The 18,989-nt window shown below is 37.7% G+C and overlaps 1 protein-coding gene across 1 annotated transcript in view; it reads left to right on the forward strand.

Moving 5' to 3' along the window:
• pex14 (peroxisomal biogenesis factor 14) overlaps positions 1 to 18,989 on the forward strand; it is a 79,801-nt gene that overhangs the window by 28,249 nt on the left and 32,563 nt on the right. The window contains exon 3 of the mRNA XM_055187978.2: positions 2,927 to 3,011. Coding sequence (XP_055043953.1) covers positions 2,927 to 3,011 — 85 coding nt within the window. The remainder of the gene's footprint in view (positions 1 to 2,926; positions 3,012 to 18,989) is intronic.

Genomic DNA, 18,989 nt, shown 5'->3' on the forward strand with positions numbered 1-18,989 from the left:
TCAAATTTCGCTTTAGAGAAAAGGATTCCCATTATTTGATACTATTTTAAAAGCATTGCAGGTGGCACTTGAGGTTTGTTGAGAGATGCCCAGTGTGTGCACGGCTGTAAACCTCTTCTAATCGGCTCAGAGCTTTAATCCAAACAAAGAGTAGCTATTTATAAGAATCTAAAATCTAAGTTGTTGATCATAATTTGTCTTAGTTCATGGTTTCGATGTTAAATGCAGTAAAAAAAAATAAATAAATAGATTTGTCCTTATCTTGCTTTTAAATGGTTGTGTATATCCAAAATAAAAAAGATCTGATGATTCTTAAAATGCCTTTTCTGTCTGTATAAATGTAATATATCCTTAAACTTTAATCATATTAAAAGAAAGCGGAAATGGGCTTAGCCTTAAGATTTTGCCTTTCCTAAAAGGACACTTATACTTCCTTTACCCATTATATCCAAATAAGGAGAGCAATGGCCTTGACTCATCATAGGCGATCAATAACATCATGTTAGGGTGAACGACCACCTCCTCCAAATTTAAGGTGAGTGTGAGAGAAAAGTGCTTTGTTAAAACTCGGTCCGATCCAAACTTAATAACCGACGGCGTGCGATTCGCAGGACCTTGTCCAGTCATCATGTTTACGGCAGGCATGTCTCCAGACGTGGCCCTTAATGTTGCTCGGCCCCTATGATTGAGTTTTCACCACTTTTTAGGTTCCACCTGACACTTGATCATTCATCTCATTTGTAAAGATTATTGGTTAGAACAGGGAGCACTTTCCGTGCATTAGCAATTTTAGCCTTACAAGAAACACTAGAAAATAATGGTTGATTAACAAAGAGTATTTACTGGTATTCAGCAAAGAAACACGCACCCACCTTTTTAATTTGAGTGAATATTTGGTTCGCCGAACACGCCGACACGCCATGATGCAGTTCCACCTCTTAAAAGCACAATTGCGCGCTGCTACCTTATACGACAACGAGCCTGATCTATACGTCAATAAGTAGACAAGACTAAAATCTGGGCAATGTGGTTATAATTGATTGAGATGTCTGGGTGGAACTTGCATAAAGCAGTCGTGTCATCTGCAAAGAAAGCACTTTTCTTCTCCCCAAAGATCAAACGTAACACTCTAGAAAAATAAATGGACATCGCCCTTATTTGTTAGCCCACTTTAATCCCATCTTTTAAAGAAGTGTTTACAAGAACGCTTTGCCCCTTCCGTCCAAGTAAAAGCTAGGCTCAGTCACAAAAAGGAGTCGTATTTCAAGCAGAGGAGCTGTGATTTTGACCCCTTTGTCTTGATAATCTTAAATGAAACATCCCTTCGCTTGCATGATTGCCAAGTCTTTTTTTCCTGTAAAATGTGATTTACTATACGTGTAACGTGCCGCGCTCTGACATCATTTTTGTGTAGCGAATAAGGAAATTAATGGTTGGTGCAATTCGTGTAATGTTTATAGAGTGAATATGGCAATGAAAGTGTTGTCACGTTTAAGTGCATTCAAGTTGAGATTTTAATAACGAAATGGTATATTTGAATATTCTAACAATTAAAGTTCATTGTCTCTCTGATTATTTTCTCCATAAAGGTCACGCTAATCTAAAGTTGTCTCCGATTCATTCTGAAACCAGGTGCGACTAAGATTACAGTCTTAGCAGATGCTGACTCAATCATACGTTTTAAGACAAATGAAACCTGCCCGCTAGGTTATTCCAATTACGGTAATCATACCCTCACGCTTTCCCTAAAACGGCAATGCCCCACACGTTCATCTTCCTCCTGCAGCCAACAAAGTCAAAAATCTTCCCCATAAATTTAAGCGGAAATCAATACGATGCGTTTTGAAAGGAAAACCGGGTCCCCGAATCGCTTTGTCTTGATTTGTCGCCGCAGAATTATACGGACGCTCGACGGCCCTGACTATTACACATTCTTCTCAGCCCGTTTTCAAAACGCAATCCTTTTGGATTGAAACAGGTCTTTAGTATATGCAATGCATTACCTAAAACGGATTACCACAGACAGCGTGCTCAATCACTTTTTATCTTTCGCTGCTTTAAGAAAAAGAACAGTAATCAAAACCTTTCAACCTATTAGAGGGATGACTTTTACAATTGAATCACAGGGACCACAGGTGCGATAACAAGGCGGCTCGGCTTTATCCTTGAGTGTGCGTTTCCCCCCCTATCTCCAGATGTTATTTCATGTTTATCTGTTCTTTAAAAGCACCACTTCAGATCCCTCACTTCAAATTCATGCTATAATGGTGTTTGAGGAAGAGACCCTTGTTTAATACTAAGGCGAGCGAGCTAAAGTAGCAGATCGTGGCGCATCTCAAAGTGGAAAACGGGATGGAATCGATGAGCGCAGCACTGCACTCCCAACTACACGTGTTCGGACCATATTTAATTTTCTAGTGCATTAACACTCAGTCATTACAACATGCAGCCTAGGTGATTTGATCATAATGCATTTTCTTCTTAAAGAATCGCTGAAGTTTTTAGTCAGGTATTCTGCAGTTATTAGATACAGATGGGCACTTCAGCATTAAGTATAGATTTTCAGTCCCTCCTCACTTAAGGCAAGGAGTTTGTCTTAAAGAGGATAATGGCAAATTAAACTCCATACCCCATTTGTTCAGCAAACCTTGATGGGATAATTTTATAACTGCTGATTCACTCATTTCCTAGATTTATCTCTAAAGTGGTTTGGTGGTCTGGCCTCCACATACTTATTGGGAGGGGGGAGGGTTTTTTTTCTTATAAGTTCCTGTAGTTGGCTGATGATATACCCTCGGAGAGTTGGAAATGTACAATAATTTCACCGCCTTGCAAGAATCAAGAGTCTTTATTTCATTTGCTGACGAGTTTCTCTGGCTCATTTCTCTTTTTAAATTGAATATGTCTTTATTGTTACCCTTCACAGATCGCCACGGCAGTGAGGTTTTTACAAAACCAGAAAGTTCGTCAAAGTCCCATAGCAACCAGAAGAGCTTTCTTGAAGAAAAAAGGTAAGATTTAACTTGATCTGAAACAAAAACGTGGTACCAGTTAGAGGGACACTTCACTTTTTTGAAAATAGGCTCATTTTCCAGCTCCCCTAGAGTTGAATATTTGATTTTTACCGTTTTAGAATCCATTCAGCTGGGAGATTCTCGTGAAATTAGACTTATGAGGTGTCATGAAACATTTTGATAAAAAATGTAAATGCAAAGTAGAGTATCAAAATAAGAAGCATACAGTTACAAACATCTCTTCATGTACTATTTTGCACATGATTTCAAATGACATCATACAAACCAATTTTTTTTTTCAACATTTAAGGGGAAAATTTTCATTACCGCAACGTGTGTCCATGACTGGATTTGGGTTCTTTGACATGGAAATTTTTATAATAAAAAAATCTAAAAAAAATGAAAAGCTTCAGTGCATGTTATACTATAAACATTTATAGTAAAGAAACATGTGGTATTTGGTGATCATTGGTCATGTAAAGACAATAATAAGGAATATAAATGTGTCCAAGAAAAATGTTCTCATCCTCCGCAACAATTTTCAATCATTGTTTAAGCCCTCAAAAAAAAAAAAAAAAAATGTTTGAAGGGTCATAAATTAACTGTGACAATCAAGATGGCTACCAGGTAAGCAGTTCTTAGAAATTTAGTTTGTCATAGTACCTAGACAACTTTGTAGTTCTCATTACCGAAACATGAGTTTGTAAATACATATATTTAATGTAATATCATGTTGCGGTAATGATACTTTTTTTATAATGATAATCTAAAAAATGTAAATAATTCTATAGGAAATATTTTTTAAATCCTCTAAAAATAATGGTTATAGTAAGTTTAGACCTTAATCTTATATGTGCAAGAAAAATGGCTTCAAGGGCTTTTTTTAAATCTGATGCTGGACACCTTCTAAGTCTGGATTTCGTGAGAATCACCCAGCTGATCTCCAGGTCTGGCGGTACCACTTTTAGCATAGCTTAGCATAATTCATTGAATCTGATTAGACCATTAGCATCGCGCTCAAAAATGACCAAAGAGTTTAGATATTTTTCCTATTAAAAACTTGACTCTTCTGTAGTTACATTGTGTACAAAGACTGACAGAAAAGTACAAGTTGCTATTTTCTAGGCCGATATGGCTGGGAACCATATAACGCAGTGCCCGAAAATAGTCCCCTGCTATTGAAAGTCACCAAGGGGACTATTTTCGGGCGCTGCGTAATATCACCCATGGTATGCAGCAAAGTTCCTTGATTATTACGCCAGTGTCCTTTTAAATGGCTAGAATCTGTGAAGTTGTCCGATATGTCATCCAGGTACTTAACTAGAAATTTACCTTCACACAATGAAAGTGGATGGTGACCAGGGCCTAGCTTCTAGCTCCAAAAGGACAAAAAAACATAGTAATCCATATGATTAACGCAGTAAAGCATTGTGAAATGTAAGTTATTTTTCATTTTGATTGACAGTTCTGATCACCATTCGCCTTTATTATATGAATTTTGACATTCTGCTATAAATAACTCTTTTGTGTCGCATGGACCATAGGAGTTTCGAAAGACACTGGGGTGATGACACAATTTGAATTTTTAAGTGACCCATCCCTTTAAATCCGTCTCAGTTTTGAAAACGAAACAGCATGAAGTCCAAAGTCCACTTTGCCCCAAAATTTTCACGGGATGATGTCATTTGCTTTTAAGGGTTAAAGGTCGAGGCCACTGCATACCCCGGAGGGTCAGGTAGGGGTCGATCGGACTGCAGAGAGCTCGATCCCAGCTGTGCGGATAAATGACCCATCAGCCGGGACGCTTCTTTGGGATCCAGAAAATTAATATTGACAAACCCTCCTGCACTTTCAATGGAATTGTCAATTACGCTACCTTCCAGCATTTTAAAGCTTTTACTTAATTTAGCTGTTATCATAAATATTAAAGCACTGGAATGCATCGGAAAGTTTTATCGACCAGAGAAGTAACGTGTTGTGAGCATACATATGCATTCACTCTAAATTCAGAGCAGTTTAGGTATCAATCAATATGTGTGTTTGATGCATAACCCACCACTATCTCTCCTATAGCCCAAACCCCTTTCAGATCAGATCGCCGGCTTGAGCGTGCGCTGATAGAAATCAATTCCTACATTGTATTTTGATATTTTCTGATTTTTTTTAAGCCTAGCGCTGAAAAAATGACATTGTGTTTTAGTGAATCGCTTTGGGGGGGGGAGGAAATTGAGAAGCACAGAGTAATCTATCTCACTTTATAGCTTATTTGAGTGTTTTGCAAGCAGGTCTTAAAACTTTAAAATCAGTCACATAAAATGATGATCACTTCAGCAGTGAAATGCATATCATTTTTTAAAATAAAATATAGTCCTTCACAAAGGTCAGATTAGTCTTATCTTGATTACGTTTAAGTTTAGCAAGGTCAGCATTGTCCTTTATAACCCGATAACTCATCTGCCCCTGCACAGTATCGATAATTGTAAATCTTACAGCACAGCTCTGCTTATCTGACATAGTCTCATGATTTTTTCCCTTTTATTTCTTTTTAAAACTGAAAATCATTTTATTGTATGACCGCTTATTTTTATCACACAGCACAGGTACCCTTTGATCTGATTTTCACGACAAAAAAGTTTCATATTTTATCCAGTATATTAAGATATTATATGATGTACATGTAAAAAATGACCCAATTAATGGTAAAAGCAGGTGTATTTGGGGTCTGTCTGTCTGTAGAGGAGCATAAGAAAGCAAACCTAATAGCTTCATGACCGGTGGAGGTAACAAGAGACAAAATCCATAGTTGCCGGCTGCTGTTGTTCACATCACTGATCTATTATGACTTCTCAATATCTTAAGCATTTTCCTTGGTCAGTGCTTCTTGTTAAAAGTAGTTGGGCTTCATTTATAATTCACAGCTGGGTAATGCTGCATGCAGTACGTTTGCGATAAAATGCAGCGCTTTGATTTCTTTCGAACGTTTACGGCAGGATTGTATCCAGTTGCAGGTATTCATACTTTCTGATTATTTTCAACCCAGCGTTGGGTCAAAAAGGGACAAATCCAGCCGTTGGGTTAAATTAACCCAGAAAATGTTTATGTTTGAGCCAACAATTGGTTAAAAAAATCCAGCATTTTGGGTTAAAACATCTCAGCATAGGTTACATTACTTTTAAGTTACTTACTTAAGTTACATTAAGTTAATTTGAATAATATTTAATATTTCATTTAATTTCAACTTACTCTTTTAAATTTTGACTAGTAAAAAGCGGCTGAAACATATAAACATTTAAAATTGCTTAAAGGTGCAGTGTGTAATTATTAGAAGGATCTCTTGACAGAAATGCAAAATAATATACAAAACTATATTATCAGGGGTGTATAAAGACCTTACATAATGAACCGTTATGTGTTTATTATCTTAGAACGAGACCTTTTTATCTACATACACTAGGGGTCCCCTTACATGGAAGTCGCCATTTTGTGCCACCATTTTTCTACAGAAGCCCTTAACGGACAATTTTTTTTACTAAGTTGTCTCCGACGATGACATGTTTTTCCGGTGCCGGCTACCATAGCTTCTCTATGTGTTTTAAAAGCGAGGGGTGAGCAGTGGACTAAGCCGTTGGTTGCAATTCCCAACCTCACCACTAGATGCCGCTAAAATTTACACACTGCACCTTTAACTTAGTTATACCACAGGGCTGTTGAATGCTTTAATCTGATTGGCTGAGAAATGTTCCATGGGTGTTGATTATTTTTCTTTATACTATGGGTCCGTTAAATGCTTAAATCTGATTGGCTGATGAGCGTTCTGAGGTGTGCAATATTTTCTGGGAACGCACGGCGAACTTAGTTCCAGGCTGCTCTCTCAATTTCTCTCTCTCTCTCTCTCTCTCTCTCTCTCTCTCTCTCTCTCTCTCTCTCTCTTTCTTTCTCTCTCTGTGTCTCTGTCGCGCTTTTTCTAATAACTGCATTAGAATGCTATGAACGGCTCAAGCCTCCATTGCCAGCTTTAAAATGATGTTTTGGAACAAGCAAAAGAGCTGTTGGATGAGACCCAGAAGAAACAGTCCTACTCACAATAGCGATTTAAGTACAAATACCAGACGAATATATACATGATATATATATCATGTGATTGATGTCTTGAGGTGTGATAACCGAGGTATAAGTGGAATAATTTACTCCGGGCCGTTGAATTTTTGAAAAATAATGCACACCCGAGGTGTAACGGCTACTCTGCTTCCCTTTCGTTTTCACTCCATCATCAATTATTCCTTACGTAAACCACACACCTAACTTGTCAAATGTTTTAAAAATAGACACCAGAGCAATGTCTTTGGTAACCGTGGTATAATCAGAATAATTGAATCCGGTCCTTTGAATTATTCGAAAATAATGCACACCCGTGCGTCGTGCCGCATTACCACCTTGGGTGTGCGTTATTTTCTTATAATTTGGCTCGTCGTCAGTTATTCCTTAATGCAATGTAAATAATAACATCAGTTGTCATTACTTATTGATTACATTTTTTTTTATAGTGAAGGAAATCTAACCTTTAGTATAAATATAGCATTTTCAATGTTACAAATTAACTTTATTGAACTGTAACCTTCCAAAAAGGAACATCTTTTACTTTCATAAGTACTTCATAAGTTGTTTTATTTATTGATTAATTCAAAAGTTTTGTTCACCTTGCAGATGTTATTATTCATAAATCTGTAAACTCATATCTATGTATTTGCATGTATGTAAATAATAAATATTTAGATTGAGTTTGACCTCTCTGATGTTCTAATAAGAAAACACGGTGAACTCAGTATCAAGGCAATGTCCCCCTAGGGTGTGTTTGAACATCAATAGATCCATAGCTCGAAGACTCTGCCTTGTGGCATCGCTATTTGATGTCGTATTTTTTATGCAGACGTTTGGAGATCTTTGAACGAGGACACTATTTCCAGGTCACTGGCCTTTTAATTACCGATCCTTGTAAAGTTATTGATAGATCTGTGAGCACAAAGCTGTTTACAACCATAGCAAACGAGTTATCATCAACGTTTCAAAATTCTACGCTCGCTCATTTAATTTCGAAGGGTGGGATGCAGCTGCCTAAACCCCCTGGGAAGATTTAATCGTGATATTGCAGCTTGTTGAATAGTTATGAAAATATGCTAAACATTAGAAAAGACAACTCTTCAGTTTTCTCTCAATGGATGTTCCCTATGGGACGATCACACCATCAATCATACGTCTTAATTAACCAAATATGATTTAGGATGATTTTTGCGTACGTCATACTATATATAAAGTGTATCCATAGCTCAACAAAGACCGTTGTGAGAGCGTGTGCTGGATTAGAGTCACGATGACCCTCGTGTTTTAATTGCGAAATTGCAATCTTTATTCTTTTTTACTCATCTTTTTAAATGACAGAAGAGCGCAGGCTTTAAATTTGCATGCGTCGGAAAATCGTCTTGTGTCAGCACTGAGCCATTTCTACTCACCTTCAACAATGTAATTATGTCACAATGTTGTATCACTTTGAAAGCAACCCGTGCAATTTGAAGGGTAGGAGGGAGACTAATCTAGAAACAAAGTGCTGAGTAATCTTAAGCCAATTTCTCCTTATTAAATTTCTCCTGAAATTTACCATTTTCCCAGAGCCCTGCTGAGCTCACAGAAGCAATTTTGACACACTGCTCCGTATGTTGTTCCTGCAGTGTTTTCAGCGACACTTTAATTCGATTGGCATTGTTCGTATTAAAGCGCACCTTAAACACGGCAGCCGAAATGACTGCTAACTAGTTATGAAGGTGACCTTTAATTTTCTCGGTTTATTTCTAATTTCTATTAATTAGAGATAAAGTTAGGCCAAGGTTATTATAATGATCTAAAAATACAGATTTTACAAAAGGAATTTTTTTAGACCTGTTGAATATGAAATGCACTACAGATTTGTGTATTGTCTACACAATAAGGCCCACATTTGATTTGCTGTTTGTCTGCCATAATTTAAATAAACAACAAAAAAACCTTTGTAGACCGAATTTTTATCGCTACTCTAATTTTTACTTTCCCCAGATTTGACCCCTGTAACCCCAGATCACCCCAGACCAGACACCAGAAATACAGCCATCTTAATTTCTAATCCACTTCAATTTCTTATTTATGTAAATGCTTCCCAGATTTGCTCTGTATTATCAGCGAGAAATGTCAAAGCCCACATAAAATGAAACCATACCATCTTCTGTTGGAGTGGGGAGTTAAATTGGATCCCCAGCACGCAGCCGTGGCGGCTGGGCAGCTGATGAAGGGGAAAATAGGAAGCACTTTGATTACATGTTGCAGCATCTTAACACAACAATCTCTCCTACACGTATTGTTTACATGCCGTTATGCTCTAATCCGCACTGACGGATACCTCCGTTACGTCCACCCCGTTCTCACTTTCTCTCTCTTTTCAAGGGAAGCTGATTGGTTTCGGTAAGCGTTCATGGATATGTGTTAATGTTTTTTAAGCAGGTCATTTTACAGTTTAAATTGTGAATTACAGATCTCACAGCATGCCCCATATCATTGTATCACTCCTTGATTGGGGTTCCTGAAAGTTGGTGTACTGTATATGAAGAGCTCAGATGCAAAACCCTCTATGTGCGTCTGAATAACCTAAAGCAGATTTGAATTGAAATGTACAGTACTGTGCAAAAGTCTAATGCTGTGTTTACACCAGCCACGGTAGAGGCGTGAAGCACGAGTGATTTCAATGTTAAGCCAATGTGAAGACGTGTTGACGCGCGTCTGGAGGTCTCGCAGCGCGAATGAGGCGTTTGGCGCGGCACGCGCGAATGGTGCTTTTTGTGCACTTTGCGTTTGAAGCATAGACTGTAAAAAAAGATGGACGACGCCTGTTCGCTCTCTTCCATTGGTGAAAAGTGAAGCCGCCATTGTCCCGATATGGCTCTGACATCTTAGGTCTTGAGTCTGCGCAGTAGCAATTTCAGGACCAGTCATGCGCAGTAGTGAGCAGGAAGTGAAGCCGCGAAATCAAAACCCCACACTCGCTCTCGTAGAATGCGCATATCACACGATATCACAGCTGTCAATCATGACGTGACACCACTGTTTTTATATCATTAAATAACTTAACTAAACACAAACCTATTTTAAAAACAAACATTTGAATGTACATCAGCGTGATAAAAACTACAGTGAATGACAGAAACCAGCTTCGGAAAAAAGATAATTGAAGTGTAATTTTTTTTTGTTGGTCTCAAGTCTCATTGAATAACATGGGGAGGCGGGGTTTATGACCTATAATGGGACCAGTCACTGGGGGGGGGGGGCGATCGAGACGTTTTGGCTTCACTTTTCAGGGCTTGAACTTTGGCGGAATTTCGTGCTGCGTTAACCAATCAGAAGCCTGCTGCTTGCTGCTGTGGCGGCAGCCCCGCCCGGAGACACTCATTCAACCTGAAGGAACGCTTGATATTGTTCGTGAGCATTCACCCTGAACTATACGACACATGTTCTTATTTCTATAGAGACAGGAATAAAAAGGACCGAGCTTGGAAGAGTGTCAGTGAGGACATTGGGAGACGTGGTAAATTGTAATACACATTTCACTTTTGAGTCACGTGACGTTTATCGACCCGCGCTGTTTATTTTCCCCCTATAATAAGGTTACCACATACAATAACTCTGTCAATAAATGCACAATCAACATCAGTCATCTTGCAAACAGACAACGCATAGCACTTGCCCCTCCCACAAGAAGTGGATTTTGCCTCTGATGCGCGTCAAATGTTTGCTTTTTCCGCGCGTCTACTTCTCTCTAGACGCGCAAATGCATTCAAACTGTTCAAGCAGCAAACTAGGCGCGGTAGACGCGATTTTGACGCCTGAAACGCGGTTTGTGTAAACGCAGCATTAGGCCACAATTAGATTTGTTGTTTTTGCTGAGTTATAGTGATCATATATAATTATTTCTCAGTATCTTTAATAGAATACATCCAGAAAATACAGGAAATGTGTATATAGTATTAAAATGTAAACTGATGTGTCAAGTTTCTAAGGTAAACTCCCCTTCCACTTGAGCAATAGCAGGAAACTGGAGGATCTCTTAAACCTAAATAAAAATAAATCCTAATTTCTAATTTTAAAGAAATTTGTCTTTTTACTTCATTCTGCTTAAAAGCACTCAAGATCTGTTTAGTGTCAAGAGAGGTCACACTAAACACCAACGATGCCTAAAGAAGACATTTAGTCCTGAAAATTATTTTTTTTTTTGTACATATTTCCTGTATTTTCTGTTTGTATCTTAATAAAATAGATAATACAATAAATATGGATGGACATTAAAACTTCTAAAACAACAAGTCTGGTGGTGGTGGCCTAAGACTTTTGCACAGTACTGTATAATACGTATAATACGTGCCAAGAGCATTTGGTTAAGATGATTATCTTATTTTGACAGAGGCGTTTAGCGGCTTTTGCATCTGAGCTCCTCATATGTTATTATGTCAGCTTTAGTCCTGCAGTTTCCCAAATTATTGCTGTACAATGAGAGAGGCCTATGAATTAGTATTTCTGTTCTTGTTTAGGATAACAATATCTCTCTCTGATATCTCTAATGGCCTTACACCTACAGCGTTTGGGTTGGCACAGTACTCTGGAGAGATCAGCTTAGATCAGCTTTATAAAATGTGCTTAAATCAATAAGCCTAAACTCCAGTTATTTTGCTGCACCGCTGCTAAATTTACTGCGGCATGGCAAAAGAAATTGTTATAGCTGTGAGTTTGCAGTTTGTAGTGTTATGAGATGGAGGAGCTAGGTGGCGTGAAAGAATACAAAGCCAATTAATAGACACCGCAATATAAAACATCCACTTTTTAATAAAAAAGGTGCACTCTGGGAAATTCTGACATCCATTTTTTTGTGTTTTAAGGTAGAAAATAATAGTATATGATGGCAAAATGTAAATTTTTAGGTGAACTTCTTAAAGGATTAGTCCATTTTCTTAATAAAATCTAGATAATTTACTCACCACCATGTAATCCAAAATGTTAATGACTTTCTTAGTTCAGTCGAGGAGAAATTATGTTTATTCAAAGAAAGCATTCCAGGATTTTTCTCATTTTAATAGACTTTAATGGACCCCAACACTTAACAGTTTTAATGCAGTTTAAAATTGCAGTTTCAACGGAGATTCAAAGGACTCTAAACGATCCCAAACGAGGCACAAGGGTCCAATCCAGCGAAACGACCGTCATTTTTGGCAAGAAAAACAAAAAGATAGCACTTTTAAACCACAACTTCTCTCTCTTCCTCCGGCTGTGTGACAAGCCAGCGTGACTTCACGTAATTGCGTAATGACGTGGAAAGGTCACGTGTTACATATATGAAACGCACATTTGCGGACCATTTTAAACAACAAACTGACAAAGACATTAATTAGTATCATTCGATATACAACAACGTTGGAACGCTCCTCTTTCTCCACACTTGTCAACACCGGGGCGTAGTTTCGATACGTCATCCGTGACCTCTTGACGTGAAAACGTAATTATATGAGGTCACGTTGGCGCGTCACAGGACCGGAGGAAGACGAGAAGTTGTGGTTTAAAAGTGCATATTTTTGCTCGACTGAACAAAGAAAGACCTTAACATTTTGGATGACATGGTGGTGAGTAAATTATCTGGATTTTTTTCCCCCTTTAACTCTTTCCCCACCAGCGTCTTTTATAAAAAAAGTTGCCAGCCAGTGCCAGCACTTTTTTATGATTTCACAAAAGTTTAATGGCTTCCAGAAAATTTTCTTTTTTAAATATATAAACATATATACACAATATACAATATATCAATTAAAAGAACAGACCCTCTGCTTTCAAAAAAAAAAAAAAATTCATCCTACCTTTATATATTTTTTATCAACTCTCAAATATGGGTAGGTTTCTTTAAAAATACAAAATTTTGAGGAAAAAGCTGAGATAATTGCGTTATTATGATGGACTTTTGATAGTAATCAGATTCAAAGAGATTATCAAAACATACTGTTTGCCCTGAGGGAATACTTTTGGGTTTTATAAGTTTCCGATTGGGAATTATGGATTATCATCTGTCTATATACATTACATTATGTGCCATGCGTCAGAACACTGTCCGAAAAAAATTGTGAAAATATGTTCCCCAGCTGTCACTTTGTATAATTAAAGTACAGTTTTGCACCTAAAGAGTTGATATTAGTGCCTCATAGATACATATTAGTATCTCAATAGTACATATTGGTACCAAATGTACCTAATGGAAGGGTACTGCCCCAGTGACAGATGTGGTACATATTTTGAATTTTTTTTTCTAATAGTGTCCTAGTAGTTTCCTAAAAAAAATCCTAAATTTTGGGGCATCTGTGTGATGTGAGCTGCTGAGCCTGTTGCCTGGATCTCTGACCTCTGTAGTGTTGTTCCTGTAGTCATTTCATTATGCTCAAAGGCCCATGAGGGACATCAGCTTTCAGCAGGTAAATTGAGACTCATCCTATGAAGGTAAAGATATGCTTTATCGTCCCGGATATTGATAGGAAAGTATTTGTAAAAAGGTGATGGGATTCACCTCTAGGACAGAAATGGCAGTGACCAAGGCCTGCATAGAAGACAAAGAAATTAATGCGGTTACAAATTACTCCACGGCGCCATCTAGGCCACTTGCTGTTCACTTTGTCTTAGACGGAAGGTGGTAAATCAAGAAAGTGTGACCAAAGTCCTCTTTTTAATACATAAATGAATACACTGTGAGAGCTGTTAATATTTAAGCAGTGCAGTATTGCGGAAATCTCACTGTGAACAATCACAAAATGCTCTCAGACACTTTATAACCTAGTGATGTTTCTTATTCAATTGGATCTTGTGAATTTACTATAGTGATAACTATTCACCCAGCAATTTTATTCAGGCCCCGCTGGAAAAAAATCGCAGTTATCTTTAAGAGCCAAAATGTTTCCGTAAGCAGTTTTGGATGTCCCTGTGAGCTTGTTCCTAACCTGTGAAGTTCACTAGTGCCAAAATTGGAGAACTGCACTTTATGGCTGAACGAGTCGTCTCATCATTCTTTAAAAAAAAAGGGACAAAAAAACATCCTGAAAATAAGAGCCCAGAAAATAGAGCCATAAATAATACGGAGAGCAATGGGTTTTCCTTTAAATAAATACCGATCAGGTTTATGTTGAAAGACAATAGAAAACGTAGCCCAGATATGCAGTTTACAGTATTTATAGCTGTAATATCGCAGTGCCACCACCGTAATTTCATGCCCCAATGAGAATGGCAAGGTCAAAGCAAATGCTTCGACTGAGCATCTGCTAATATGGTGACTCATAAACAGGCTGTGCGTGTATCAGGTGCACCAAATAATACAGTATAATGAAATACAGAATAGCTTTCCATTATTGTTCTTTTTTACGGTGCCGTCATTAGATGTAATTTATGTTTTTCAAAAATTCATCTGCCAGCAGGTCGATCCAAAATGGGGGTCCGAGGGGTCATTCCACAGGTTTTGGAAACTAATAAAATTCACGTTTCCTTTTTTGTGTCCTTTCCCTTTTAAATGTAAAATTCACTCTTGTCGTCTTTAAATTAGATCTCAAAGGTCTTTCATTTGTCACCCTGTTTTCTTTGTAATAAAGGCATCAGAGGAAACAAAACAGCTGAGGGAGACCAAAAACCCAGAAGAAGAGCGAACGTGTTAATGAATTTGCCGGCGTCTTTTTCTGATGCCCGCCAGAACCTTTTGTAGTTGCGCTGGGAGGGTGCTCTTTAAGAATTCAAATAACATTACAAATATGTACATATTTGTTCATTACGCCCTTCGAAAATGTCTCATTCGTTTGGAGGTGAGAGCATGAAAATGCAAACTTCCCGCGAGCACCTTTACAGCTCTTTTTTGCAAGAGGAAATGAAAGGGGGACCACCATGTCTCATTCAATAGTCTGCCACCATGAAGTCTGATGTGGTCAGATGAATAGAGAGTCCAGGGACACATTATTGCTTATTGGACAGTACATACTGACTGCACCAGCTCAGCACATGGCCCTGGCTGCTTCCTGGTGCTTTGAATGCCATGCAAGACAGGATGACCAATATTTGCCCTCAAGTATTCAACATTTTTAAGGGCCATTTCGGTGCTCTCTTCCCTTTTAAAGTTAAAGGTGCAGTGTGTAATTTTTAGAAGGATCTCTTGACAGAAATGCAAAATAATATACAAAACTAAATTATCAGGAGTGTATAAAGACCTTTTATAATGAACCGTTATGTGTTTATTGCCTTAGAATGAGAGGTTTTATCTACATACACAGAGGGTCCCCTTACATGGAAGCCGCCATTTTGTGCAGCCATGTTTCTACAGAAGCCCTTAACAGACAAACTTTTTTACTAAGTTGTCTTCAACGATGACATGTTTGTCCTGTGGCGTCTGCCGTAGCTTCTCTTATGTGTTTCAAAAGCAAGAGGTGAGCAGTGGACTGAGGCGTTGGTTGCAATTCGTAAACTCACCACTAGATGCCACTAAAATTTACACACTGCACCTTTAAAGAGCACCTATTGCCTGATTCACATTTTTAAATTTTCTTTTGTGTGTGTATTATTATATGTTAACGATATCCAAAAGGTACAAATGATGATGCGAGTTATCGTCTCCAACGTAAATCTCTTTTCTTGGACTACAACAAACACACGGATTGTAGGCAATAGTTCACTGGCCACGGTGAAGACTCATTACGTGTTAATCTCACATTGCATCCAGAACTGTCAATTTGTCTTTATCTCACAACATCCATCACATTGCACATTTTTAAAGGATATTTGAAGAGTTTGGGTCTAAAAAAAATAGTTACCGCCAAAATCAGTATTGTATCAGGCCAGTATTAAAAAATAAATTTTTCATTTTACGCAAAATCCGATATCTGCCATGCTATTCATCTTTTCTCAATTTTTTTCCAAACCACGACAAGGATGAATGCACATTTATATATTGATTCAGTAGATTTATAGCATTTTGAAAAAAAATCTTGTCATAGATTTATTGCATTTTGCGGGGGGGGGGGGGAATCAGTTTTTATAATAAATCTTTGGAAATCAAATTATGGTTTTGAATTTTTTATGTAACCTAAAGATGCTATGTGAAAGTTTGTAACAGAAAATAGTGGTTTTCATTTTGTCACTTTCTTGGTATAGAAAACATCAAAATGGATTTTGGGGGTTTTGGTACCAAACTCTTCAATTTTTAAGTGAAATTAGACCGTAAATATAATTTCTGTCCTTTATAAGTGCCAATTTTTATTTATTAATTAAATTATTTTCGATAACCAATATTAATCGTACTAGCATTAATCTTTGGTATAAAATACAGTCCCTCCAGAAAAACATGATTATGCGATCGTGTGATTTAACGCATAATCAGCCAAACTATGCATATTTATGCGGGGGATGCATTTTTTCAAATAAGCTGCACTTTTGCAGCATAAATTGCAGATTTCCGTGTGCAAAATATGCGGGGCTTGCATGATTTCATAATCCCCGCATTTTCGTAGCAAAAATCTCACATATCTTTGCAGAAAGTTGAAAAATTTTGCATTTACCTCACTCAAGCGCAGCCATGTCCGCTGTTGCTATGTGAACGTTATAAGTGATGTGATTATTTGACGTGAACATAATTGAAAAGCTGAAAACAGTTTTGCAAGTTCCCGCAGTTTTTGCAAGTTCCCGCAATTTCATCGCATAAAATTGAATAAATATCCCGATATTCCATTGCTTTTTTTAAGAAAATGTGCTGCAAGATCAAGGATTTTTACCCGCAACAATCACAAAAAAACTCTGGAAGGACTGATAATAGTACAATAACATAACATGCATTACATTAATTTTGCCACTGTTAAAGGAATATTCCATTTTCTTAAAAAAAAATCCAGATAATTCACTCACCACCATGTCATCCAAAATGTTGATGTCTTTCTTTGTTCAGTCGAGAAGAAATTGTTTTCTGAGGAAAACATTGCAGGATTTTTCTCATTTTAATGGACCCTAACAGAGCCCAACACTTAATACCCAACTCAACACTTAACAGTTTTTCTCAACGGAGCCCCAAAGGACCACAACGATCCCAAACGAGGCACAAGGGTCCCATCCAGCGAAACGACTGTGATTTTTGACAAGAAAAATAAAAAATATGCACTTTTAAACTACAACTTGTCTAACTCGTCTAACTCGGGTCGTGATGCGCCAGCGTGACCCCACGCAATCCGTCATGACGTCAAGAGGTCACAGAGGACGAACGGGAAACTCCGCCCCAGTGTTTACAAGTGTTGAGAAAGAGGACCGTTCCGACGTTGTTGTATGTAAAATGATACTAATGAATGTCTTTGTGTCAGTTTATTGTTTAAAATGTTCCGCAAATGTGCGTTTCATATATGTAACACGTGACCTTCCTACGTCACTACGCATTTACGTAAGGTCACACAGGAAAGGACCTAGACAAGAAGTTGTGTTTTAAAAGTACATGTTTTTTATTTTTCTTGTCAAAAATGACAATCGTTTTGCTAAATAAGACCCTTATGGCCTCGTTTGGGATTGTTTATAGTCCTTTGAAACTCTGTTGAAAAAAACTGTTACGTGTTGAGTTAAGTATTAAATGTTGGGCTCTATTAAAGTCCAATAAAATGAGAAAAATCCTGCAATGTTTTCCTCAAAAAACATAATTTCTTCTCGACTGAACAAAGAAAGACATCAACATTTTGGATGACATGGTGGTGAGTAACTGTTTTGTGATCTATGGTCAACAGTTATGGCCAACAAACAATATTTATTGTAATAAAATTATTCTTTTGTTTGTAAAAATGTGATTACACTTCAGGACCAAATATTATAATTTTTTTTATAGATGCATCAATCGAAATCAAGTCCCAAATCGTTAAAACTTAACATAATGTCTAAAAAAACAGATGTCGGCCTAATCACACTGTTGCAGAAAATTACAAAGAAGCGCTAATATACCAATAAGGTCACCAATAAATAATGCAGCCCTTCCTGTGCAGTTGCATCTGTGTGCTGTGTATTGTTTTGCTGTGTTGCTAATGTGACTCCGTGAAGTGTGACGGTGATTTCATACTCGGCAGACAGGGCTGAACAGGCTCGGTTTCTGTTCTCTGCCAAGCTCCCAGCTCTCTGTTTAAGCACATGTGGCAGTGGCATTTGCCACATTTATGATGTGTGTATTACAGCACAAAAACAGCTTGCTGTCTGCTCTTTAAACAGCTCAATTTGGAGCAAAGCTCAGCCTTTTGGCTCCCTGGCAGGCAGCCGTGCTGTATGAAAGCATGTGAAATAGAGTAGAGAAATGCCCAGGGGAGTATCTTCAGTAAACAGAAAAAGAGAGACTAAATACGCAATGACAGACGTGATACACTCGAGTCTACTGTGGACAAACAAAGGTCAGCTTGAGTGTATGTATTGTGGTATACAGTAGATATTATTAAATTGATACTGTATGTGTAACTTACGGTTTAATAGAAATCCAAGCCTTTTTAAACCATTGGCTTTAAATGGAGACGTTAAAGGATTTCGGTTTTATATGCCAATTGCAGAGGAAGCCTGTAATGTTTTCAGCGTTTATATGCATTCATTAAATGTCAAAGCACAAGTACATTTGACTAACAGGCTTTTTCCGCCTCTGTCTTTGGTTTCTCCTTGTTTTTCCGGTCTCTTGTTGCCGTCTGCCTTGTTACCGTTCTGTTTGGGCCAATATCGAGGTGCTTAATCAAGACGAGACACGGACCAATGAGTGCGCGCAGTGTTGAAAATAAACCAGCCTTTTTTCCACAAAAGGAAATATTAATATTAGATTTTTTCCCCTTCTGCTGTCACTTTCCATCAGGGACCTCTGTGCAATTTAATCACCACTAAAATCATTAAAAAAGATCTGAAGAT

Source organism: Misgurnus anguillicaudatus, chromosome 13 (assembly GCF_027580225.2).
Source record: "Misgurnus anguillicaudatus chromosome 13, ASM2758022v2, whole genome shotgun sequence".
In the NCBI taxonomy this organism is placed as follows: Eukaryota; Metazoa; Chordata; class Actinopteri; order Cypriniformes; family Cobitidae; genus Misgurnus; species Misgurnus anguillicaudatus.